At 39.2% G+C, this 26,095-nt stretch overlaps 1 protein-coding gene across 9 annotated transcripts in view; it reads right to left on the bottom strand.

The window, feature by feature from the left end:
• The window catches only part of yem (yemanuclein), a 661,372-nt gene that overhangs the window by 546,236 nt on the left and 89,041 nt on the right, over window positions 1–26,095 (bottom strand). For all 9 annotated transcript variants that reach the window (XR_011017928.1, XR_011017929.1, XR_011017930.1 and 6 more), the window contains exons 2-3: window positions 22,394–22,507; window positions 10,890–10,985 (exon numbers count right to left, since the gene is read on the bottom strand). Coding sequence is in view for 6 of the 9 variants with exons in the window: in XM_068226662.1 (XP_068082763.1) it covers window positions 10,890–10,985; window positions 22,394–22,507 (210 nt within the window). In the remaining 3 variants the exon portion in view is untranslated. The remainder of the gene's footprint in view (window positions 1–10,889; window positions 10,986–22,393; window positions 22,508–26,095) is intronic.

The raw sequence follows: 26,095 nt of genomic DNA, 5'->3' as shown, positions 1-26,095 counted from the left end.
ATGTAACGGATCAAAGTCTGCCAGCAAGTACAAACATTGTGCTCAACATGTGTAAACCTTTGTTAGGCCAAGGGCAACATTGTTTTTAGATAACTGGTTTTTTTCCTAGATTTATTCAAAAGGCTACACAACAAGCAGATAAATGTAATTGGAACTGTTAGAACCAAAAAGACATGCCTCGCGATATCATTAAGACAAAACTAAAACGTGGAGAGTATGAGACGTGGGCTACCAACAGTATGTTGTGTGTGAAGTGGAAAGATAACAAGGATGTTTGCTTTCTCACCACTAAACACAAATCTGACATGACAGGGACAGGCAAACTCAGACAAAGGAAAGGAAAAACCCCTAAGGAACAAGTGATAAAGCCCAAGTGTGACCTTGAATACCAGAAGGGGATGGGTGGTGTTGACCTTCAGGATCAGGTTACAGCTCTGTTCCCCGTCATGCGAGGCACAGTGAAAGGGTATAGGAAAATATTCTTTTACCTCCTAGATATGTGTATTTTTAATTCCTTCACTGTCTATCACAAGATCGTTGTTAACAGAAACATGAGCTACACAGAATTCAGAACTAGCATTGCACAGCAGCTATTAGAGACTGTTCAGTTGCCGGAGTACTCGGTTCGAGGTCAACCTTCAGCGAGCACTACCCCCACCAGATTACAAGTTAAATCATGGGCCCACTTTCCCATGCGTATTCCCGCTACAGAGAAGAAATCAAAAGTCACAAGAAGGTGTGTTGTGTGCTACAGCCAGGGTAAAAGAAGTGAAAGTTCCTGGCAGTGCAATAAGTGTGGCGTAGCTCCACTTAGAAAAATGTTTTGAGGTGTACCACACCCAGCAGACGTACTAAAATAGCGGCATTGGTAAGTTTATTACTTCGTTATCATGCATGCAAATTTTCAGAAAGGAATATTTACTGGTTGGTTTTGTATGATTTTCTAAATAATAGTGTGATGATGACAGCCGTAGAACGGTATTTAAATGTGATTTCTTAGTGAACTCCTATGGTATTTAAATGTGAGGTGAATGGGTTTATACCCGTCGATCACTGTCCTCTAAAGAAAATTTGAAATGAAAGAGAACATGTTTACCTACTAAACGTGTAAACAACGTGGCCGAAAACAGTTGTTAACTCGTTAAAAATAAAAGCTGAAGTTAAGAATCGCTTACTTTTTATGTTACATACTGAACTCAAGTAAGAATGTGAAACACCTCAAGATATGGTGAAGTACATCACTGATTTCAGAGGATAGTTTTTTCCTCGGGTCTAGTTAAATTTCGGAAAAGCTATTCCCATGGTTTTTTTTTTGCTAGTGGCTTTACGTCGCACCGACCCAGATAGGTCTTATGGCGACGATGGGATAGGAAAGCCCTAGGAGTTAGAAGGAAACGGCTGTGGCCTTAAGGTACAACCCTAGCATTTGCCTGACCACAGAAAACCATCCCAGGGCTGCCGACAGTGGGATTCGAACCCACTACCTCCCGGGTGCAAGCTCACAGCCGCGCACCCCTAAACTCCCGGCCGACTCGCCCGGTAAGTAAATACCGACTAAGCCTCCTTCATAGTCAGTCAACACTCACCAACAAGTAGCTTCTCAGTGACACATCAGATAACTTCCTCTCCATGCAACACAACTTTTAACAACATGCTAGAATCCAGTGCGCACCGGTATGAACATGGCGTGCCACTTCGGCTCCTCTTCACAAACAGTAAAAGAAGATGTCTCGTCCCAGCTATGATGCTCCGGCTTAGTAATGTACTTTCTCATTTAATCCCTCCACTGCGGATTATACCATAAGCAGCTCCATTCTATTTCACCAGCCCAACAGCACAAAACAACAACTTCGTCCCGAGGTCCTTTATGTTTTCATTTACGGAATAGTATCAGTTGTAAAGTCTCACTAGCATCTCACACTGAAGTTTTCACATAGTAATCAAAGCTACATGAAGTGATAAAATTCTATCCTGCAACATATTCCCTGTAAATCCAATTATCAACAAATAACTGCCGTCATTGTTGCCATTCATAATGCACCATGTACTCAATGACACCCAATGAGTCTCCGTCCATGCTAACCAGATTCAACGTACTTATTGAGCCATATTCATGAACCCGGGACTTCAACCAGACAACTTCCAGTATAACTACGCCTACAGAACCTCGTGAGACATTCTAAATAAACGGTGGAATATTTTTCCCTGCCTCCTATGGTTATAAACTGAGGTTGGACCACTCTACATATTACTGATAGTGTTAATGCTGCAAACTCAACCATCGGCTAAAACAACGGGACACACTTGATACCAGACATTTTGTATCATTTCTCCCCAAGCTGCTTCCTTGTAAATATGTATTATAAGCTTGTAATTTCTCAAATGTTCAATTGGATATTGTAAAATTACTGTCTAGTTACCGTCAACCTGTAATCGTCCAACCAACGGCAGTAATTAGTGTATGAACATTGACGCCAGACACTTTATACCCTTTCTCCCCTATCTGTTTCCATGTAAATATGTATACAGTATAAGCTTTATAATTTCCTGTGGTTTCCTAATAGAGTAGCGTCAATTATTCTTCGGACCACCACTGCTGGACTCTGCTAAATACCCTGTGATTTTACGCATTGGTGCCGACTACCTTGTCTATAAACATATATTGTTTAACTGTATCATCACAGAACACGTTCTTCTTTTTTCTTGACTTTCACATTGTAACATGTTAAGTTTGTATCCTAGTGTTTGCAATTTAATTACCAAACAGGTGCCCGATTTGTACCTTGAGGAGGTGCTTTGACTGATGATGCCCTCGATAACGGGCGAAACATGTTTCAATAGGAAATAATAATAAATTCCTAATGATTAAAAATTTATAATGTATTGAATAGGTGACACTACAAACCCTTTAGCATCCTACATTCAGTATCTTCAATATGGATTAACAATTATATTTATCACTTGCAAGTAAATTTTTAGCGAGGTGGTTATCATTTCTGTACATGCGCTTGAAATATGTTTCCATGATACATACACAGTTAGGTTAGGTGATGCCGTTTGAAGAAAACGGAAGCGTTCGCCACAGAAGCCTCTGGAGTAATATTATCATTTTTCTTTTTCAGAATCAAATAACACACATTTTCACGTAGCATCAGATTTCAAAAAATAACACAGTAAGCTGCAGTGTGGAAATCATCCGCAAAGACACAAGTTTTGAACAAACTGATTGCCATTACATACCGATTTAAATGTGTATAGGGATTTTCCCGAATTTAACAAATAATCTGATATAGCGAGTAAATTTTTTGCCATTACGAATTCTCGCTATAACAGACTTCTACTGTATTTGGAGCTTGTTAATCTAAATTGTGATTCTGTAAGGAAACTTTGCTTTAAGTAAACTTAAATGCATCAAATAAATGTGTTTTCTATTCATGCAAGGTTCAGATATTTTCATCAACTCAGTCTCTGTTATACGTAATGAATAATATCTGCGTGAAAATTTGTCATTTTCCCGCTCTGTTCCGTACTCACCCAGCACTCCGCCTCCTGCGGTACATGTAAGACATGGCAGCCGCCACTTCAATTTTCTTCAAAGATGGCAGCTTGATAGCCACTCTATGTATTATATTCTAGCTTCTTGGTCTGAATCATTAGTAAAGTATGTTCATTGTCACACCTTACACAGCAAGCAACGTGTACCATTCTACACTCTCCTCTCGAATACCACCATATGCTGTAATTCTACTAACAAGACAGAATTCCACTGAAACCATTTCAATTTCTTTTTTTTTTTTTTTTTTTTTTTTGCTATTTTGTTTTACGACGCACCGACACAGATATGTCTTATGGCGACAATGGGAGAGGAAAGGCCTAGGAAGTGGAAGGAAGCAGCCGTGGCCTTAATTAAGGTACAGCCCCGGCATTTGCCTGGTGTGAAAATGGGAAACCACGGAAAACCATCTTCAGGGCTGCCGACAGTAGGGCTCGAACCCACTATCTCCTGATTACTGGATACTGGCCGCACTTAAGCGACTGCAGCTATCGAGCTCGGTCATTTCAATTTCAGAGGCCGCACGGCACACAAGACAAGGAAACATAAGTTGCAATGTACGCCTGTTAAGTGAACAGAAGTAGTTGGTTCAAGGGGTTTACTCCACAAATGGTAAGGTGGTAATCCACAACATTTGTGGTAAAGAGGCATTTCATACCTATGACTTTTTAAAATACTGTTATGTTTGTCAGTGTTTGTCCTAGCCTGTGACAGGGTCTGTTATGAAACTGTATCTCCATTTGAAGTCTAACACTGGTATGTACTATTATTTTGGTAGTCGCTTGTCTGAGCAATGCAATTCTGCACAGGACATGTAGAACAGTATTTGAGCAGCTCACATAGCATTTGGAAGATCTAACAGCGAACCCCAAACTCATTGTGTACCAAGCAGTCGTCATCACAACGCACCTTTAAGGAAGTGAAAAATTCTGTGCCGCTAAGACGTCAAAATTCATTAGCACTTTGAGCAGCAGAAAGTTCCAGAAGAGCCATTGTGAATATTAAACGCAAAGGGCCGATTGCAGAAACGATGACTAGTTTTAAGCCTTAGATAACATCTACCTAAACAACGTCTAAATCAAGCACGATCTTCCATTGCATAAACAATGTTCAGCCGATGTTCAACTAGACATCGTTTAAAAGTTTCAATCTTGGTTTGAAAATGGAGATAGAAGTATCTTTTATGCAACTCTTTGCTTGTCACAACCAATGAAATTCATCGGTGCACGCGCCGAAAGCCAGTCAGCTGTTTGTCTTCCTACACATTACTCAAATAGGGCTATGCATGATCATGACTTGTGAAACATGCTAATTTAGCATGGTTTCTAATGTGATTATACCGATGTCTCCATGAGTAGATATCTGGCTGTTCCTATAGTTATTGTATTTCATCCTTCTGTCGACAGAGGGCAGCTCCCTCTGTCGCGAGCGTGAAGGATCTTTTCTCGACGAGACCTTTTGAATATCTTCTCCTTGATGTAATGTGGGCTGTTTATGCTGGGGAAAGAGGAGATGTGTCACACACACACAGGAGCGGCGTTTTTGCTTTTCTTATGGTGGTTTTATAAGTTTAAATCTATGCAAAACTGCTGCATCATTTGCATGCTTCGATGAATGATATTGACGGTAATGTAACGTTTTAAATTTATTTGATGTATTATCTTTCTTTTTATTATGGCCGACCGAAGTCCATCTCGGTACTCGAAGCGAGAATGGCATGTGTATGAGTTGTGTAAGTTATTGTGGTGCGTCAAAATCTGGTCTCTGATTACTGTATTCTAAATGAATTTCTCGATGAAACATTTTGCCATTATTTGGAGGTATGGTCTGTGTGTCGGCCAGGTCTATTCTAGCCATACGCAGTATGTAGGTGATGGATCTACGCGTGACCGTGGGGTCACAAACGTCCTACTGTCATTTGCCCTAGGTGGGCTATATATCTACTACTGACGCGAGACCTTATTGATGAAATGTTGAACTGCGCTCCACGAGTTGCCTTGATTTTATTTACTCGCACCAATCTGCTGGAATTATTTGCCTTTGGGGGCAAAAGGATCGCGTGATTGAATGAATGTGTAGATGAATGAGCTGAGTGCCAAGATGACGTATCGGTCTGTTGAATTTATGCCTATTTGTTCCCTATCGTGCCTCTTTTCTCCTGGGTGCGAAGTCCTTATTTTGTATGGTGTGCATCCTTGTTGTTTACGACCTGGAGCTCGCCATGTTGGTTTATTTATTTCATGGCCGTGTGCAGGTCCATGTTTTCTGTCATTGTTTTGCTTTGCGTTCATTGCTCCTTGGAGCATTGTCTTTGCCCCTCGTGGATTATTTCCTTGGTCCGGCAGTTTTCTGATTTAATCACTTTATTATTTTATCTGCTCCTTGGTGTGTGGAATCGATATGAGAGGGGTATTGTTAAAAATAAGTGTGGATATTGAAAATGACTCCCACGCTTGGAATTGCGTTTCTATTCCTCGCCGAAGGAAAGATTGAATAAAGATTGAGTTAATGATATTCAGCTCGCAGTTTTTAGTAGCGAGGTCAGTGGTGGAATAAATGCTATCATCTCAAGAGTAACTGTGCCCTATGCATGTAAGAAAAGATGAGGTCACGAGACCTTGGTACGATTATCTTTTGGGCTGACCCCGAATATGTATGTATTACCTTGTTATTATTACTGGTTATTTCATCTAATTAATCCCTTTGATTTACGTTACATTACAATAAATTCTCATCTATCATTTATAACGATTTTTACTCGTAGTAGTGTTAGTTGTTAGCTTTAATTGTTTGAGGAGAATAACGTTTTCAGCTCAGGGCTATGTATTTCGCCCTCCCTGATCGGGGATCCACGGCAAATTTGTTTCCCTACGATGGTCGTGATTCACTATGTGTGTCCTTTAGTTAGGGAGGGTGTGGCTCACTTGCCACAGATAAAAATATCACTTTTGGTGGAAATTAAATCTCACACTATTATAGACACTAAAGAGACACGCCATCACACGAGGAAGTGTAGCTTTGATCATAGCATTGTTAGAGCGGGTGTAATCTACTCGTAAATACGGTAGCTTCAACAAAGGGAAAATGATTTAAAGATAAAAACTTCATTGTTCCGTATTGAAATTATTGATGTTAAAAATTAAATAATTGAAAAGGAGGTTCAACCTATTCAATACTTAAAAGAAGGAAATGCAGTAATCACATTCCTATTTAAATGGGACCGGTTTCGACCTTAGTCCAGGTCATCATCAGCCGTAAAAAGATGTACAATGTTTATGAATATTGAAGGTCAGTTTCACACTTTGATAGGCACAAAGACACGACACCACACTCTGTATGCACAAAGTCACAACACTATCAACTAATATACGAAGATAACAAATAACTAGAAGTCGCAGACGAATAGATTTGTAGTAGAAAGCCGCTAGCTCCTGGTGATCAGCGCGGCACATTCAAGGTCATGCGCTGCGGTCGAACGCCAAAGTGGAGTGGAGAATGTTTTGAAGGTCTAGAATTTGTCACGTACTTAACTTCCCGCAACCGTGACAAATTCTAGACCTTCAAAACATTCTCCACTCCACTTTGGCGTTCGACCGCAGCGTATGACCTTGAATGTGCCGCGCTGATCACCAGGAGCTAGCGGCTTTCTACTACAAATCTATTCGTCTGCGACTTCTAGTTATTTTTGATCTTCGTATATTAGTTGATAGTGTTGTGACTTTGTGCATACAGAATGTGGTGTCGTGTCTTTGTGCCTATCAAAGTGTGAAACTGACCTCCAATATTCATAAACATTGTACATCTTTTTACGGCTGATGATGACCTGGACTAAGGTCGAAACCGGTCCCATTTAAATAGGAATGTGATTACTGCATTTCCTTCTTTTAAGTATTGAATAGGTTGAACCTCCTTTTGAATTATTTAATTTTTAACAAAGGGAAAATGAAGCAATAGTAACGTGTAACCAAGTGTGTTGTATGGGCCATATAGATGTAGCTTGTATTCTGGAGATCATAGGTTTGAAACGCATCATCAGCAGCCCTGAAAATTGTTTTCTTTAGTTTCCCTATTTTTACACCATGCAAATACTAGGGCTGTTATTATGGCTACGGCTCTTCTTCGCCAGTCCTCTTTAAACAATAATCACCACCACTTGCCTTTTCCTATCTGATAGTTGCCAAAAACTTATGTGATTATATACATAAAAACCACATACAACCTACTTTTTTGGTTTTCACTAATATGTGTGTTTACTTGGCAATAAATATGAGTGAATCACTCCCGGTTGATGTATATGACAGCCCTATGGTGATTGGGACAAGTAATTCTGACATGAATGTAGTCGAAGTGACCTATAATTCCATGGAAATTGCCCCATGTATATAATCAAATATATCGGTTGTCAAGAATTGTATTGAAATTGACAGTTACCGGACTGTCCCTTTGTCAGTCTCGAGAAACAAGTCTCTTGAAAAGCGAAACCTTATTTTAAGATCTATCTCCCCGTACATGTCAAATGAATTGCTGCGATTTAGCAGTGGGTGACCCACAGAGAGGCCATCGGACTAACCTTTCTTCCTGGAATCGTCTCAACATGATAATACAAGTTACACGTTTCATGGTACGACCTCTGATCGTGATCATCCTCTCAGTTGAGATTAAATAGTGATCTTGGCAGTGTTTAAACATGACCAGTTGAACATCGGTTTTAGTGCCTAAATGATAAATAACGTCTCTGCAATGTGGCAGCCATACTTAAGCAATGTTTAACCGTAGACATCGTCTAAACATAGTTTCTGCAATTGGCCCAAAGAATTTGTCACTCATATCGATGTACATTTGCATGCCAAAAAATTGGCCCACCTGTAGATCAAAATAACGTTCTTCTTTCCACAAAGTTTAAAATTATTATAATTCCACAAAGTTTCCGCTTTTACCTATCTGATACAGATGTTACTTCTCTTTGTGATGGGCTTAAGGAAATCCAGAGAAATATAAACCAATGAACGATTTTACGTTCACTATAAAATGAAAAGTGGATCAGAAATAGTCTCCCTTAATGAAATTTGCTGTCATTGGAGGTAATAAGGAGAGAGGATTAGCCCAATGTAATATATTTGGAGACTCGACCTTATAGAGGTAGGGGGTGAGAAATGCCCATATTTCAGGAGAATCATGTTACCAATCATGTTGCTAGAAGGACAAAAGGGGAAAGAAGATTGACACCAAAGAAGGCAGGGCTGTAAATAGCTTTAAGACATAAAAAATCCAGAGATATATTTTTTAGGCATATCCTGACGTTACGATACATCAATGACGTAACTTGGAGAATATTTGATACATTACACTACTCAATTATGGAATTTCTCTTTTTAATTAATTAATAAATACTGAAATACTGCCTGTATCTGACCTTTAGAACATAGAACTCTTCATTGTAACTGTTCAGACCTCTTCATAAATTTCTGAACTAGATTTATGCTCAAAGCACTCACCTTGTTGAATGGGTTTTAAAGTTTTTCACATATATTTTCAGGAAGCTTCAATATGAATTGAGCTTTTGTCCTTCTAAATATGCTGTCTCACAGTCGGCATTGCTATGTGGAAATGATAAAATAAAAAGCATTACGTTAGAGATTCTGCCATATTCAAGAACACCACCAGCTGATTGCATCTGTCTTGCCAGTTCCCACTGAACATCAATTCTCTCCAGATACTTAAAGAATGAGGAAAAACGTGGGATATTTAAAAAATACAAGAATACTAAATCTGTTCTCAAAATAAGCAGATAAGTCTCTGCAATCAGGAGAGAGGGAGGAAGCACCAAAAATAGGGACTCTCCTGCTTAAATCGGGCCAGTTGGCACGCCTGCAAGTTCAACAGTTTAATCTTCACTGAATTTTCAGAGATTTGTAGCCAATTGATCAGGATAATGACGAAGAGTAAATGATCCTCCGAGTTCGTGATACTAAAAGCTTGGCTTCGTAACATTAGTACATGCAATCGGCACTACGCATACATTGTGTTAAATGGATGATAAAATACTCCAAATGTAAATGTACCCACTAGCTATATTAAAAACATTTTTCAAGGCTAAACAAACTATTTTGAAATACAGGAAAGTGACGGCAGACCTTCCCTTGCCTCAGGAACCAAGAGCAGGTAACATCAGATGCAACTTAAAGAGTTACTAGTTGCTTTATATCGTACCGACACAGATAGGTCTTATGGCGACGATGGGACAGGAAAGGCCTAGGAATGGGAAGGAAGCGGCCGTGGCCTTAAGGTACAACCTCAACATTCGCCTGGCGTGAAAATGGGAAACCACGGAAATCCATTTTCAGGGCTGCCGACAGTGGGGTTCGAACCCACTATCTCCAGGATGCGAGCTCACAGCTACGCGCTCCTAACCGCACGGCCAACTCGCCCGGTATTTAAAGAGTTAAGTGCTCTACAAAAACATCCCTTTTAATTCGGCGACAATGGAGCAAAACTATATCGTTACGTTCTGAATTGAGCAGCATTCAATCTGACATTGTTTTGTGATATTTTAATGATTTTACAATTATATGCCGGTGAGACACACAACATGTGATATTAAACAAGCTATGATCTATTAGATTGATTATCTTTCCAAACTACACGAAACCTGTTACATTGTTCCATTGCTATGCTAACACTTGCGATGAAGTGTGTCCAGTTTGCTTCAGTCCTCCGTTTCCACACTCATGCCACTGTTGTTGCATTATGCACTATACGACTGGCCATCTCACTGTACAAAAATCTACTTCACACAGATCGATCATTCATCATTGTTCAAACTCCGTTCTTTGTTCATACTGAGCCAATTTAGCATGACGAAGTACAGTTCCTCTTGGAGAAAAGTTTACAGCCTGTTGGCTCTGATGCACTTATTGCTTGGCCCCTCGATAGCCCTCTATATATCTAACATCACAGTCCAGAGTGCACAGCTGGGCCCAGGAACACAAAATCACTAATTCAAATAACTTGCTTGTCGTACGGGGATTTGCATTAACATTCATTTCATTGTACATTTCACCTTCCTTCATGAAGTTGCAATTGTCACGAGCATGAGTTCACATCGAACGTCCAGGTGGACACTTGAGGTCCTACACTGGATTTCTCTCGAATATAAATGACCCAAAGACAGACTTCACACGAGATGAGACAATGAGAGCAGATCATTCGCAAAGATTAAATGGTTACAGCTGCCCAAAGATCATGAACATTGGAAGAGGTTGTAAAAAGCCTTCATTCAGCAGTGGAACAATATGGCTGATGAGTGAAATAATAACTAAATAAATGATATACTTACAGCATCTGTATTATCGATGAATGGATCATTCTCATCATAACCAGCACCAAGATCAACATAGTCCTCAAATCGGCCGTGCTTTTTTCTACCACCACCCTGCAACAGAATATGCTGAGGGATTACTTTCATATGCATATTAACTGAGCTCCAGATAACCTATGACTGTTAATATCAATTGACATGTGTTGAGAGAAGGTATGATCGACATCTCATATGGTTAAGGTATAATATCAATCAATCAGGAGAATCGAGTATCATACTAATCCAGTACCTGTAGCCATGTTCATTGCTCTCAATGATTCACTTTGGGAGGATTGCCTAATGAACAAAAATGCAGGTAGATTAATACAATCAGGCCAACACTCTTTGTGCAATAGATTATCTCAACAAGAAAGAAGTTTGTTTCTACACTGTTTCTCTTTACTACGGTATGCCGTTGTAGAGGACTTTGAGAATTTTCCTTGAAATTAAACCCTAACATTTCCACTGGCCAGAACTCAGTACGTTCTATCAACTCATCATTCTGTATCTTGAATTACTCTAACCTTTTCCTGGTTCTGTGCAAGTTGTATCATTAATATTTGGAATATAATTCAAGTACAGGGGAAAAAGAAAGCAACTTAACTATGAATACCTACTAATGACAATAAGCAAGACTGACTCACAACAAGATTCAAACAATAAGTCATCACATTTTCATAAGAATAAAGTGAATTGCACATTAGAGTTCTCAGCCTTAACAGATCCCCATCAGCTGCCATAGGTAGTCTAAGTTCCACTGAAGAGGTGTATACTGCCGTGTTAATGGAAAAAGCAGAAACTGCAGAAATAAAAAATATGGCGTTTTTGACATTGTTGGAATCATCTTTATGTTCAGCACCATTTTGCAAACTTAAAAAGCAGTGTATGATATTTGTTCAAAATATAAGGAAAAATCAGTTGTTGCCTTTTCAATTTTTTTGATACCTACAAAGAGTGAAAGCTGTCAGTAGAGACTGCATTGCACTTTCATTCCATGCTACTACAGTATTCAACAACGACAGCAGGAAGTAACTACTGGCTGCGATGTAGGAAATCACTGTCTGCACATGCTATCTTGTTCATTTTATAGTTGGTAGTCATTCTACTAAAAAGTTTTTAACTGTTTTGAATGTGTTTTAAAATAAATGACATGTTAGTAAGAAATCAACAGCAGGAAGTGTATGCTTCACTACATCACTACATTATAGAATATTAACAGATTAAAGTACGGGGCCCTATGCAGTGCGTGAAATGACATTCCTGTCCATTTTTTATTTTTAATAATATTATTGTCTACAGAATGTCCAGAGGGAGAAGAATGTTGGAGTAATTGGGATTAACTTAAAAAGAAATACTGGAGAATATAGACATTATATAATACAAGGTGAATAATTTAAGTGTTCAGACTCCTGCTCGCATGCCGTGGGAAGTCCCGAGCAAGCGCCATATGGCTTCTGTCAACACTGGTGAGATAAGAAGTGTTCACTGCCAGCACGCAGCCGTTTAGCATTCTGTCCCTCAGTTCGCCAGAAACGATTGGACTTTTAAGGTGTGCTGAAAGGTTATTATCACGATGGTTTAAAACACTATAGAGCAAAGAATATTTTTGCTCGTGTTATTTGCACAAGAAGAAGAAACCAGTTAAAAGGTGCCTTAGAAAATTCCGTAGACAATATCCCAGTGCAACAGTACCATCAAAACATTACATGCATCAGCTCAGTGGCGTAGTACTGGTTCCTTGAGCAATAAGAAAAAGAAGCGAAGGAGAACAGCTCTCACACGGTAGAGGTTAGAAGATATATAGGCAAGACTCCAGGTCAGTCCACTAAGTCGCTTCGGAAAGTAGCTTAGGAAAGTGGTATGTCACCTCCTTCAACATGTAATGCAACAAAATTGTTACATTTACTATATTATCGGACTCATCCAGTCCATAACATACTGCCTACAGATTTCAATGCAAGAATACGATTTTGCAATTGGCTAAAAAGTAGTGTCCACGACGGTATTGTGGATCCGAACTTTCTTTTCATGAACGACGAAGCCTGGTTTCATTTGAGTGGATATGTCGATTCACAGAACAATAGAATCTGGGTTACAGACAACCCGCACATTTTACAGCCGAGACCTCTGCACGATGTGAAGGTGGTTGTGTGGTGCGCGTTCAGTGCCTGATGAGTTATCAGTCCGATATTTGTTCAGGACACGATTCCTTCTGACCGTTATATTCACAACATTCTGGAACCATTTTTTGCTGAAATGACTGAAGAAGAGAAAAGGTACGGCTATTTCCAGCAGGATAGTGCAGCGGCCCATGTGGTGCATAGCTTTAAGCGACGGTTTCGGGAAATGTTTGATGATGATCAGATCATCAGTAAAGGCTTATGGCCCCCTCGTTCGCCTGATTTAAGCACATGTGATTTTTATTTAATTTCATATCCGGGTTGAACCGTGTTGTACTTGTATTCACAAATAATTAAATAATTCTTCACACCGTGGAAGCTTCACTTCTAAGATACATGTGATTTTTATCTATGGGGAAATCTTAAAGCAAAAGTTTACAGGAATAATCCTCGAACTGCAGAAGAATTGAAAACTGAAATTAGGAACATAGTGCGTTCTATCGGTGTCCACGAACTACAAAGTGTGTTCCGAAATCTCATTACAAGATGTGAAGCTTGCATTGCAGCTGAAGGAGATCACTTTCAGCATCGTCTGTAAATAACGGTGAGTTCAGTTTAATTTCCTAGTTTATTTATTTATTTATTTATTTATTTATTTATTTATTCACTACTGGTGAGTTCAGTTTAATTTCCTAGCTAATTCATTTGTTTATTCATTTACTTATTTGTCCAGAGCATCTATGTAGCCGGTGCGTTCAGTTTCGTTTAGTTTAGTTTCTACAGGCGTAATCATGCCGCTTCTTTGAGTCAACTATGCCTGCTTGTCATGGCACGCACTGTGCTCACTGTCTCTGCTTACCAGCGCGCCTAATCCTCCGCACTCCGCTCTGAATTTTGAAATTAATCGCCCTGTATAAGATAGAGCAGAAGGATAGTGATTCACGAAATGAAGAAGACACATCTTTAGCTGTAGATAGCAGAAATAAAAAAGGAAAAAGTGCAGAATGCAAAGAAGGAAGAAAGAAAGAAAGAAAGAAAGAAAGAAAGGAAGAAAATCTATTAACAAGCACCCACATCAGGAAGGCCTTCCGCACATGGAGCTTCACACAAACTGCGCGACACGGGAGTGAATTGCCAGCTGCATGAAGGTAGGCTACAAGTGAGCTACTTTTACAGCGTGCATCCAGTAACGGAGCTCCACTACCTGGGAAGAGATCAGGGGATCTGTGTATTTCCGTGTTGTAATTTGTATACCTTCTACAGTATTGTTCTGGATTCTTGATCATGTGCACTACATCAAGTGATGAAGACGTGGTTTTCTACCACCATTACACTGCACTACGGCGGAGGCAAAGGAAATCAAGAAAATGCTGGGTTCACCCCTCGAAGCGGTGGGAACAGGACAGCTACGATCGCCGCAACATCTTGCATTTAACTTTATCTCGAGTTGTGTAAATGGCAGTAAGAAACATGTCTTTGAAAAGCTGTCTTCTACCCATGTACTTATAAAACTTGCTGTGATAAAGGCGTGTAATCACGTATTTTCTTGCTTTATTGAACTAATTTGGTCTTTATTATGCATGGTAATCAAATTTTATAAAAATTGTGTATGGAACACTTGATTGTACAAAATATATTGTTTATACAGTGGAACCTTGATATCTCGAATCACTTTGGGAGCTAAATTTTATTTCGAGTTATCAAGATTTCGAGAATGCAGATTTTGAGTATGTATAACACATAATTATATCTACGGGCTTGTACTGAATACAATATTTTTAAAGAATTTAAAAAACTATTTTATATCATCATTTTAAATATGACCCTTATTATAGTAACTTTTAGAAGACAGGACACAGTACATGCAGTAGTGAAGCAAGAAACATCCGTTAGTCTCTTCTATCTGTTACTGTTAACCTTCCCTCCCTTCACGTTGAAACTGCAGTACCAGCAGCCAAGATTCGTAAATGGAGCTTGTCATGCGTGACATCGGGGGTTGGTATCGTACGTGACCGATAATTAATTCACACCCAAGAAACAGCAAGGTTTCACCGATTTTCCACTCGCCAGGAGTTGAAGTTTTTCAGTTCCAGTCGTATTAGCTCCAAACATCATTGTAACCCTTCCTTTACTTGTTAACTGTTCCTCACAAACCAAAAATGTCATATTGCACAGTTAATATTGCACAAATTTCGAGTTACAGAGTATTTTTTGCTTCAAGGGAGGAAATGTTTGCTTCAAGACATCAAGAAATTCGTGTAACCGAATTTCAAGTAATAGAGAAATACATACACGTGAAGAATAGGACAAATGGTCGGGAAATTTAAGTTACTTCGAAATACTGAAAATTCGAGTAATGGAGGTTTGAGATATCGAGGTTGGACTGTACCTTCTTTTTAATTAGTGCACATATTTTGTGTGAGGGGAGGAGATTAGGACAAATGGGATACAACTAGTGTTACTTCTAATTAATCGTCATACTGCACAGAAAAACATCAATATAGTATATACATGTACAGTACCGGTATTGAATAATATCAATTAAAATGGGAACACTGTACAGAAACACGTCCATGTAAGCTAGATGTACAGTATTTCATAATACAATTAATTGAAATAAATGAATGGTGTGTGGCCTCCCGAGAGGGCTGATGCAGGTCTTTTGATTTGATGCCAGATAGGCGACTTGCGCATCCGTGAGAATGGAGCCCTACCTAACGTAAATTCTAATACTCAAGACGGCACACACACTCAGACCCCGAACCACCGGAATTAACCAATGAAGGTTAAAATCCCCAACCCGACCGGGATTCGAAGCCCAGGACCCTTTGGACCAAAGGCCAGCACGGTAACCACTTAACCATGGAGCCAAACATTCTTCGATATCAGCACACTGCACAGAAACATGTCGATTTAAGCTAGATGTAGTGTTTAATAACATTTATTGAAATAATCACACTGTGGAAGAAAATACTCCCAGTGGGTGGGGGCTGTAGAATAAAACCCAAGGTTTTTTTTTTCTAGGGGCTTTACGTCGCACCGACACAGATAGGTCTTATGGCGACGATGGGATAGGAAGGGCTTAGGAGTTGGAAGGAAGCGGCAGTGGGCTTAAGGTACAGCCCCAGCATTTGCCTGGTGTGGAAATGGGAAACCACGGAAAACCATTTTCAGGGCTGCCGATAGTGGGATTCAAACCTACTATCTCCCGGATGCAAGTTCACAGCCGCGTGCCTCTACGCGCATGGCCAACTCGCCCGGTAAAACCCAAGGTATCTCCTGCCTATCGTAAGTAGCCACTAAAGGGGGTTCCAATGGCTCTTAACCAATTAGTGCATAGCGTCCAAAAAATCTGACTTCGTAAAAAAAAAAGTGTGATATCTACGCATGGTTTTAAACCCACAATACTTTCTTGTGCTTCAGGAAGGCTGTAGCTAAAAACGACCAAGAACACGTAATTTTTTTTTTATCCTTACCATTCATTGTTGAATCACACTTATTGTGAGCATGGTGGCAAGATAGTACAGTGTTTTGTGCAACAGTCGAGATTTGTATTTATGAATTAACAAATATTTCCAGTAATTGTAAACTTTGGCATAGACCATATTGTTGACAGTCCTACGAATCTACTGACACACAAACATGTCAATTATGCCTTATTATTGATGTGACAGAGGCTTATAAATATAGCTGTCCTGAAAATCGGATGCTATGCACACGGAGTGCTACTGTCTCGGACATTTGTATTCCCTTACTAGTTTGATGGTGAGTGAAATATTGGAAGTTTTGGAGAAAGAACAGACATTTGGAGAGGAACAGCAGATCTAACCTCCTGATGACGGATGTGAAACTGTTGATGATAATGACAGATGATCATGCGGGTAATCTAAATTACGTTGGTAAAAACCTACTTCTGAGTAAATGTGAAGGGCAAATTGTTTTAACAAAATATGAAAAAGGGATATGACAAAGTTTGCAGGTGGAACTGAAAAACTAGAAAACCATGCGAAAGGAAACTGTCATACGAAAATAAAGTGAGTCATACATAAGTTTTGACCAGTACCCCTGTCTTCCAATATCATTAATAGAAAATTCAAAAGCATTGGTAGGTCAAATTGTAACACAAAGGAAGCAATTCCAAAGTGGACAAGATCACAATCTACACCTCATTGGGTGACTTGACTATTTTCCTGTCTTTCCCCCCAACATCAGATAATGCACAAAATTGTGAAATTCCAATAGACTTCTTTCTCTGCCAGTGGCTACATGATACCTTTCCTCCTTTCCAAGTGTATACAGCTATGTAAAATGAAAAGATGAAATAATTTGGACTTGGAGGAAGTGTAGTCCTACCTCTCATTGAAGCAGGTGAAATGTATCAAACATGGGGCATACACTATTCTTTGACAACTACTTTACAATCCTGAAATTGGTAAGACATCTGGCTTCAAAGGGAATAAGTGCAACAGGGACATTTCAAGAAAACCAGACAGAGAAGTGCCCCCATCAAAGGAAGGTGGACAGGAAAACGAAGAGGACCATACGACTGCAGGAGTTTTGGTGGTGCGTTGCTGGTGCACTGGAATGACAACAGTGTTGTCACTGCTGGTACGAACTACAAACTACAAAAATATGGAAAGTGTCTGTACCGCAATGAAAGCTGTTCAAATCCTACAGTGGCATGCGAGGAGTGGATCCAGCTTGACCAGTCTGGACTTTACCTGAAATGCTTCTGTGGATATCACAATCAGTAAATACATAACCGTAAATAGCGTATACATTATTGTGATAAGTCTTTAGTGAAAATTGTAAATCTACTTTAAAGTGTAAATTGGATAAGATAATCCAAATATCTAACACTACCTACCTTGCAACATTACTGCACAATATAACGCTGAGTAACTAGTGTTGTTGTACTGATCTGAGTGCATAGCGTCCGATATATCGGATGGCCTGTGTAAAAAAAAAAAATTAACTTTTATGAACTTTCTGATTGTTGGAACGTGTTTCTGCAATTATTAAGGGTAGAAATACGTAGATAAATTGATATCAAACACAAAAAGTTAACTTTATGCACTAATGGGTTAACTTGGGAACCAGGGTTGGTGCCCACGGGCCTCTTAGCCGAATCCTGGCATTGCTTCCACCCACTTGTGCCAGGCTCTTCACTTTCGTATATCGTACCTGTTAACTTTTTTGTACACGTTGCTTTACGCCGCATTGACACAGACAGGTCTTATGGTGTCGATGCGATATGAAAGGGATGGGATAGGGCTAGCAGTGGGAAGGAAGCGGCCGTGGCCTGAATTAAAGTACAGCCTCAGCATCTGCCTGGTGTGAAAATGGGAAACCATGGAAAACCATCTTAAGGGCTGCCGACAGTCGTGTTCGAACCCGCTATATCCTGAATACTGGAAACTGGCTGCACTTAAGCGACTGAAGCTACCAAGCTCATTCTCTATCATATCTGACTTCCCTTGGTTAACTCTTGTTCTTTTCCGACCCGGGCTCTATTATGTTCGCGTCCTTCGTGGCACGTGTTTTTCTTTGGTCAATACCTTCATTTTTCGAAGTGCCAGACCCCTTCAATTTTTTCCCCTCTGATTAGTGTTACCAGAGGGTAGTTGCCTAGCTGTACTTCCTCTTAAAACAAAAATCACAACCACTACCTGTGCAGAGATATCCCAATGTAGGCTATATGTACAGTATTGAATAACCTTCATTGAAATCAGTACATTGTACTGAAAAATGTCAATGTAGGTTATATGTACAGTATTCAATAACATTCATTGCAATCCAACACCTTAACCCTTAGCACTCACGCGGCGGGCCATGCCCGACAACAAGAATATCCTGCATAGGTCCTATGTCGGGCAATGCCCGACATGACATTGTTCCCTATATAACTCCTTTGTCGGGTTACGTGTGCATGAATTACAGGTACAGTAAGGTACTGCAAACCTTCGACGAAAATTTGAAGCCATGTATAGCTATAATCTCTTTGAAATCGGGCTTTGTGCAGGTTCTTTGCAGACCATGTGAGTTTGTAAAGAAACATAGCTTAGCAACATGGCGTCGTTCGAGCAGCGTGAGAAAGAAATCTCCAGACATTTAGGTGAAAGTGACGTTGATTTCAGCAATAGTGGGAGTGATTTTCAATTAAATGGTGAGAAAGATATTGCAGAATGAGATTGTGTTGGTGAGTTTAGTGATAAAAATCCCGATAATGAGAAAATTATGCTGAATGGCAATGCTGGTACTTCTTCTGATGGATGGAGGAAATACCGCGACACTGACTTGGATTTCAAAAGCTCATTCACAGGTACGTCAGGTTATAAACAACCGCATGGTTGAATGAACTTCAGGCCTCTCTGGAGGCCACACATTTATTTATTGATTTATTTGTTTGTTTATTTATTTATTTATTTATTTATTTATTTATTTCAATGGATTGCATTATTAAATACTGTACATCTAGCTTACATGGACATGTTTCTGTACAGTGTTCTCATTTTAATGAATGTTATTAAGTAATGGTACTGTACATACAGCCTATACTGATGTCTTTCTGTACAGTATGCTGATTGGTACAAAGAAAGTAACATTAGTTGTATCCCATTTATCCTAATCTCCTCCCCTCACACAAAATATGTGCACTAATTAAAATGAAGGTATGCCTAGGAACAATATTTTGTACTATCTAGTGTTGCAAACATGATTTTTATAAAATTTGATTACTCTGCATAATTTAGACCAATTTTGTTGCATAAAGCAAGGAAATATGTGATTACACGTCTTTATCACGGCTAGAAAACAGCTCTTCAAAGACACATCCCTTACCACCAATTACACAGCAGAAGATAAAGTTAAATGCAAGATGTCGCGGCGATCGCAGCCGTCCTTTCACACATCGCTTCGTGTTCACTCCTACTGAGAATGGAATGTACATCGTAGGCTATTTGTAGCTCCAAAAGAACTGCTATTAGTAAGCATGATACGTTTTATAGAATGTTCAAACAATGTGTATTCCTAAGAAACAAAATGTCCCTCTTCTCAACTTCCTCAGCGAACCAGGCTTCCATGGTGCCTGGTATAATGCTTGACCCCAACAAGGTAGAATAACATATGACCAGGTGACTTGGAGACTGTATTTTCAACTTTTTTTTTTTTTGTCATTATGTAATTTACTTATGTGACGACTGAAAAAATGGCGGATGTTCATTCAATTAACTTCAGCCAGGCAGCGCTTCCGCCTCTCTGTGTTATTGTAGCTCGTTGCCTGACCCAGGATACGACAATCACGCGGAGGGGATTCGTCACTTCAAGCTGGAGACTTGCACTGCATGCAGCTTGAGATGCACATCCTCTGCTTTGCCTCCTCATCCCCTCCTAACTGCATGCATGAAGCTCTGTTGACGGATCCCCGTTCCCTAACAGAGGAAGTGTCCACTGAGCTACAAAGTGTCACCAGCATACCGCTTGCGAGAAACTCCATGTGCGGAAGGCCTTATGAGCATTGCAAGAAAAAGTGTTCAGCATTGTTTAGCAATGATCAAAGAAAAAATAATTTAAATTCTTGTTTTATAGTTAATGCTTTAATTTTAATGTCATCCATAAAGTAGAAAGTAATGAGAGACTGATTATACTTAGATCTCAATTTTCTCAGTTTTCAAGTTCAGGTAGTCACTGCCTCTTTCCTTAGCATGGCAGTATAGAGTAGAGGATATTTCCACCAACTACAAATTAATATTTCTTCCGCAAAGGATGTTTTCCAAAGGAATCTGGGGATTACTTCCTGCAGCCCTTGACCTCAGCTTTTCTCAAGTACATTCTAAATTCATCCTTCACTGGTATAATATGACATAATTGGGTCTCTGTTAAATGACAGGTACCTGCCTCTCTCAAGCATAAATGGGGACTACACAATCGATACCACTACATTAATGTCAACTTATCAGGCCAAGGTTATTGATTATCCCTTCATTTTTTTAAGTTGCTTTGCGCCACACCAACACAGATAGGTCTTACGGCGACGATGGGATACGAAAGGGCAAGGAGTGAGAGGGAAGTGGCCATGGCCTTAACTACGTTACAGCCCCAGAACTTGTGTGGTGTGGAAATGGGAAACCACAGAAAACCATCTCCAGTACTGCCGACATTGGGGTTCTATCCCACTATCTCCCAAATGCAAGCTCACAGCTGCACGCCACTAATTACACGGCCAACTCACGTGGTGATTACCCTTTCAGATCAGGTACTCAAGTGTACTAGTGAGGCTGGTACTCTCATTCAGCCCCTCTCCACAACAGGATCACAGCATGAACAGAAAATCTCCCAGGAAGAAGCCTCCTACACTACCAACTAGTCCAGAGAAGCAAAATCTCAATTTATACCCTGATTAATAATAATAATAATAATAATAACAATAATATTGGTTTTACATCTCACTAACTACTTTTACAGTTCTCAGAGATTTGTAATAACAAAGTTTTTATTCTAATCAACCTGTTCAATACATTATAATGTTGTCACATTTAAAATAACCATTCTTTGAGATTCAAAGGCTGATGATGATCTGTAAAGGAGCGAAACATGTCCCACAAATAACTTGTCAATTAATGAATAATGTATATTAATGTATATTATACAGTATTTTAAATGTGACAACATTATAATGTATTGAACAGGTTGATTAGAATAAAAACTTTGTTAATACAAATAACACATTTCAATACGGATTAAAACATGAGATTAGTTTTCAGAGATGACGAAGTGCCAGAATGTTGTCCCCCAGAAGTTCTTTTACGTATCAGTAAAACTGCCATAGCAAGGCTAACGTAGTGTATTTGAGCACCTTGAAATACCACTGGACTGAGCCAGGATCGAACCTGCCAAGTTGGGTTCAGAAGGTCAGCACCTTACCGTCTGAGCTACTCAGCCCGTAAATGGTTATTCAGGTATGGTCTTGTGCAGAATGTAAGTAATTCTACACCCTGACCGTGCAGGGATCTAAACTGCCTCATGGATACATTTGCAGATACCTTAATGTTCTAATTCAGTGGGATGAAATGACACCGTGGTCCCGACAAAAACAATGCATCAGAGTAAAACGCACCATGACTACCCTGCAACCTCCATTCTGTAATTCTTACAAATAATACTCAACAAAAATCAAAAATGTCAAAATTATACCCAAGTTACATACAATTAAGAAAAGACGATCTTGCTTTGTTTCCCCTTAAAATAAGAATCATTTACTATCAAATACTAGCCAAATACAACTTTTCATAAAAATCTATCACAAGTTTCTTCACCGTAGAAGAAAGACACATACCACACCTGATATTAACATTAAGAACTCACATATTTCTCTTCAAATTGACGAGCGATTTCTTTCAACTTATCATCATCATCTTCAGCCAAAGGATCAACACCATTCACATATCCATCTTCTTTCAGCTTACTCTTCCGTTTCTTCTGCAAAGAAAGATATAATAAACCAATTAAAAATGAGAAGTGACGGGGAAAAGAAGAGAGAAAGATAGTGCGTGTGTGTGTGTGTGTGTAAACCAACAACAAATCTTCATCATAGCGAAACATTTCAAAAGTTTTCTGAGATACAAGAGTACCATTTATGTTGGAGTTTACTTGCATACTGTTAGGAGTGATTCAAACTCTTACCTTAGGTGACAAAATAAAAATGATTAATTATTGTCTAATTTATTAATTTCATTATCATCTATAAAATATTCCACTGTTCCTTTCACCGTACACAGAACACCCAATTCCCACATTTATGAACGAAGACAGTTCACAACTTCTGCCTGCACTATTTATACCAACCATTACCATATTGGAAACCCTTAGCTATAGATGAACAAGAACAAATTTAATGGAAAAGTAATATTCCAAACCTTTTTTGCTCTCTCCATTAGTTAAAACATATTTTAAAAATTAACTGTTATTATATGCTGATGAATATGGTATTCAGACCATCAGTCCATTTGATAGCTTGATACACACCTGTCCATGGCACCTTACCCTATGCAATGCTACATCTTTGCAGAACTATTGGTTCATACACCAAGCAGGGTGGCTACACAGTTTGGGTCATGCAGCTGTCCACTTGCATTAGGGCATCGGCATCCCCGAAGATAATTTTCCATGGCTTCCATTTTTATGTGAAGCAAATGCTTCACTTCCTTCCCAGTCATGGCCCTTTCCTATCCCATCGTCACACAGTAAGACCTGCCTGTCAGTGTCAGTGCAGCATTTAAAAAAATTCTAACCGTATCCGTCATATCTTTACCTTGGCCTTTCCCCTATGTACTTTACCCTCTGCACTACCCTCATACTGCACCAGTTATCCATGTTTCAAAATGCCTCGCTCCACGGTAGTCTTTAGAACTTGTAGCTTGTTTGAGTTGAACAAATTTAATTTCGTAAGATGACTGTTGTATTAAGGAACCTAACATCTAGATCATACGCCCCTTTTCATCATAAGAAAGGCCTTCCTTGTTCAATGTATTGTGTAATAATAACTATCCTCTTTATATCTGCCAACAGCCGTAGCCATGTTGAAACACCGGATCCCGTTAGATCTCCAAAGTTAAGCAACATCGGGTGTGGTCAGGAGTTGGATGGGTTGCCATGCGCTGTTGGTGGGGGGTAAGGGAATGGAGGAGCGGAAAGGAACTGGCCACCCTACCGCACGTAAACTCTGGCTCAGGAACACCTCTGCGGAGGTTCGGACCTGCCTTCGGGCAGAATAACCCTTACCTTACCTTTATATCTGTCACAACCGCTTATTCTACTACCCAAATAATATTCATCTACTTCCTTTGAGATTTCATTTTTTCATCTGATGTTTTCTGTATCATTTGACTCCATTCAAGTGCATTCAACTACTTCTGCTATAAATTTATTAAACGAATTGTTCAACTGAGGATTGATGTCCAGAACTTACACTGTACATACTGGATACCCACTGTACAACAAAAAAGTCATATAGATGACAGGTTGAGAGCCTACAGATAATCATCTGCAACGTTCAGATAACAGTCCCAACGCTAAATAAGTTTTTCTATCACTGGTGGTTGTTGCTCCATGAACTGCTTGATCAGCAGAAGTATCCTTCACAGCCTTGATCAACAGAATTAAGAAGTGATAGTCGTAAGGGGAAAGATCTGAGATGTTAGGCAGATTATCCTTAAGATCCCAGCAAAAACAGTGCAGACTAACCCAAACATTTCCATCATTGCTGAAGCCAGCCTGACTCACACAGGATTTTGACCAGGATTCACAGTTGGATGCCATTGTTCACAGGAATATTCAAACCTGTGACGGACTGGGAATCAGACCTCGGCCATTTGAGAAGAAAGCCAGCAGCTAAGCCACTGTAGTATTTACCTAAGCAACATGCAGTACAGTTAATTATAAACAAAAAGCCCAATTATTGCTCTTTAATCTCTCTGATGTAGATGTATTCACCTTGATATTCATAAAATTTTAATGAAAAACCAAGGCGAGGCACTTAGAGACTACCTGAATAACACAGCCATTTGTAGTGAAAGACAAAAAGTCTTGAGACAGAAGTTGCTTGGCTTAAACAGAGACACAATGAGATATTGATGCATTTTTTTAACAGGTGGAGATTTAGATGAGATGAAAGTCAACTTCATTATTTTAAATGGATTGATATGTTTTATTCTTTTCCTTTAAACAGTGTGTTTCAGGACATGTACGATTGAATTTTGAGAATCAATCAAGGCAGCTGAAGGTCAATGATTTTTTTTTTTTAAGTTAACTTCAAGAAACCCATAAAATGTGTAGCCGCCCAATAGTACAGTTAAACCACACAAACCAAAACTAAACAACAGAACTACACAAACCAAATTTAAACAAATATTCAACTCTAACCATTTCCTCTGAATATCTCTTTGCATGAAGAGTCTATGGTATGTTCTACTAGCATCAGAGAAGTTCTACTTAGTTCTTCAGACGTACATAATGCATTATATGAAAGTCATGCAAGTTGATATAGTTTTCATTTATAGCAAATTATGACAAGTTATTCGAGCAACTGTGGAAATGTAATCTGAAAATTACCTGATAATGCCGCACCTTCGCGATCCATCTTTGGAAACTTAATAAATAAAAATGTCAAGGCATTGGAAGCACACGCAATAACAGATGCCAAGGACTACATTAACCAATGAAGTTAAGGCAACGGCTTAGCAGCAGTTATACACAATCCACATGTCAAAATGAAACTGATTAAATGTGTGAGAGAACTGTCAATAAAGCCTCCTGGGAATATTACATTCCAAAAATTCCATCCTTTCCAAGTTTCACTTCACGAGCAGCTGCCAGTAATGGCTATCGGAATTAAATCTTCTGAATTATGTGTATCGTAACAGCAAAGCGATATGTTCCTGGTTAACGATTCATTTAATAATTAAGGGAGTCTAATTTACAGTATTTACAAACCATGTAAAAATTAATATTCACAACATGCAGTACTGGTCAATTGAAACTCCAGACTGGTTGAGAGAAGTGAATGAAATGCCGTAGTGTGTAAAGGCATGTCACAGGCTTGTCAAAAATTTATTTATAGGTCTCTATTTTACTAATGGGATATTAAATAACAAATAGCCTATTTCCAGTTCTTATCAAAAGTGCTTGATTTTTTAATGATTTAAAGGTAATAGGTGTGGACCTAAATGAGGCCACGCACCTATTATAACAAACTAATAATAATAATAATAATAATAATAATAATAATAATAATAATAATAATAATAATAATAATAATGCCCGTGTGGGGATTTAGCAGTTACCTCCATCGGGCGCGTCCCATTGGAATTGGGGAAGCTCGCTGTCTCTGCCGCCAGTAGAGTCAGAGCGTAGCAGGGAAATGAAATACCACCATGAAAACAAAACTGATCCCTTGCCAGGGTTACGGCGAAGACTGGTGAATGACCAGAAGCCAGAAAACATCTTGAGGCAACCTCTAGGGCTAACAACCCTAGTTGTAAAAGGATGGGCACCAAATAATTGAAATAA

Source organism: Anabrus simplex, chromosome 3 (genome assembly GCF_040414725.1).
Source record: "Anabrus simplex isolate iqAnaSimp1 chromosome 3, ASM4041472v1, whole genome shotgun sequence".
NCBI classification, from domain to species: domain Eukaryota; kingdom Metazoa; phylum Arthropoda; class Insecta; order Orthoptera; family Tettigoniidae; genus Anabrus; species Anabrus simplex.
This window is presented reverse-complemented; position numbering and strand designations above follow the sequence as displayed.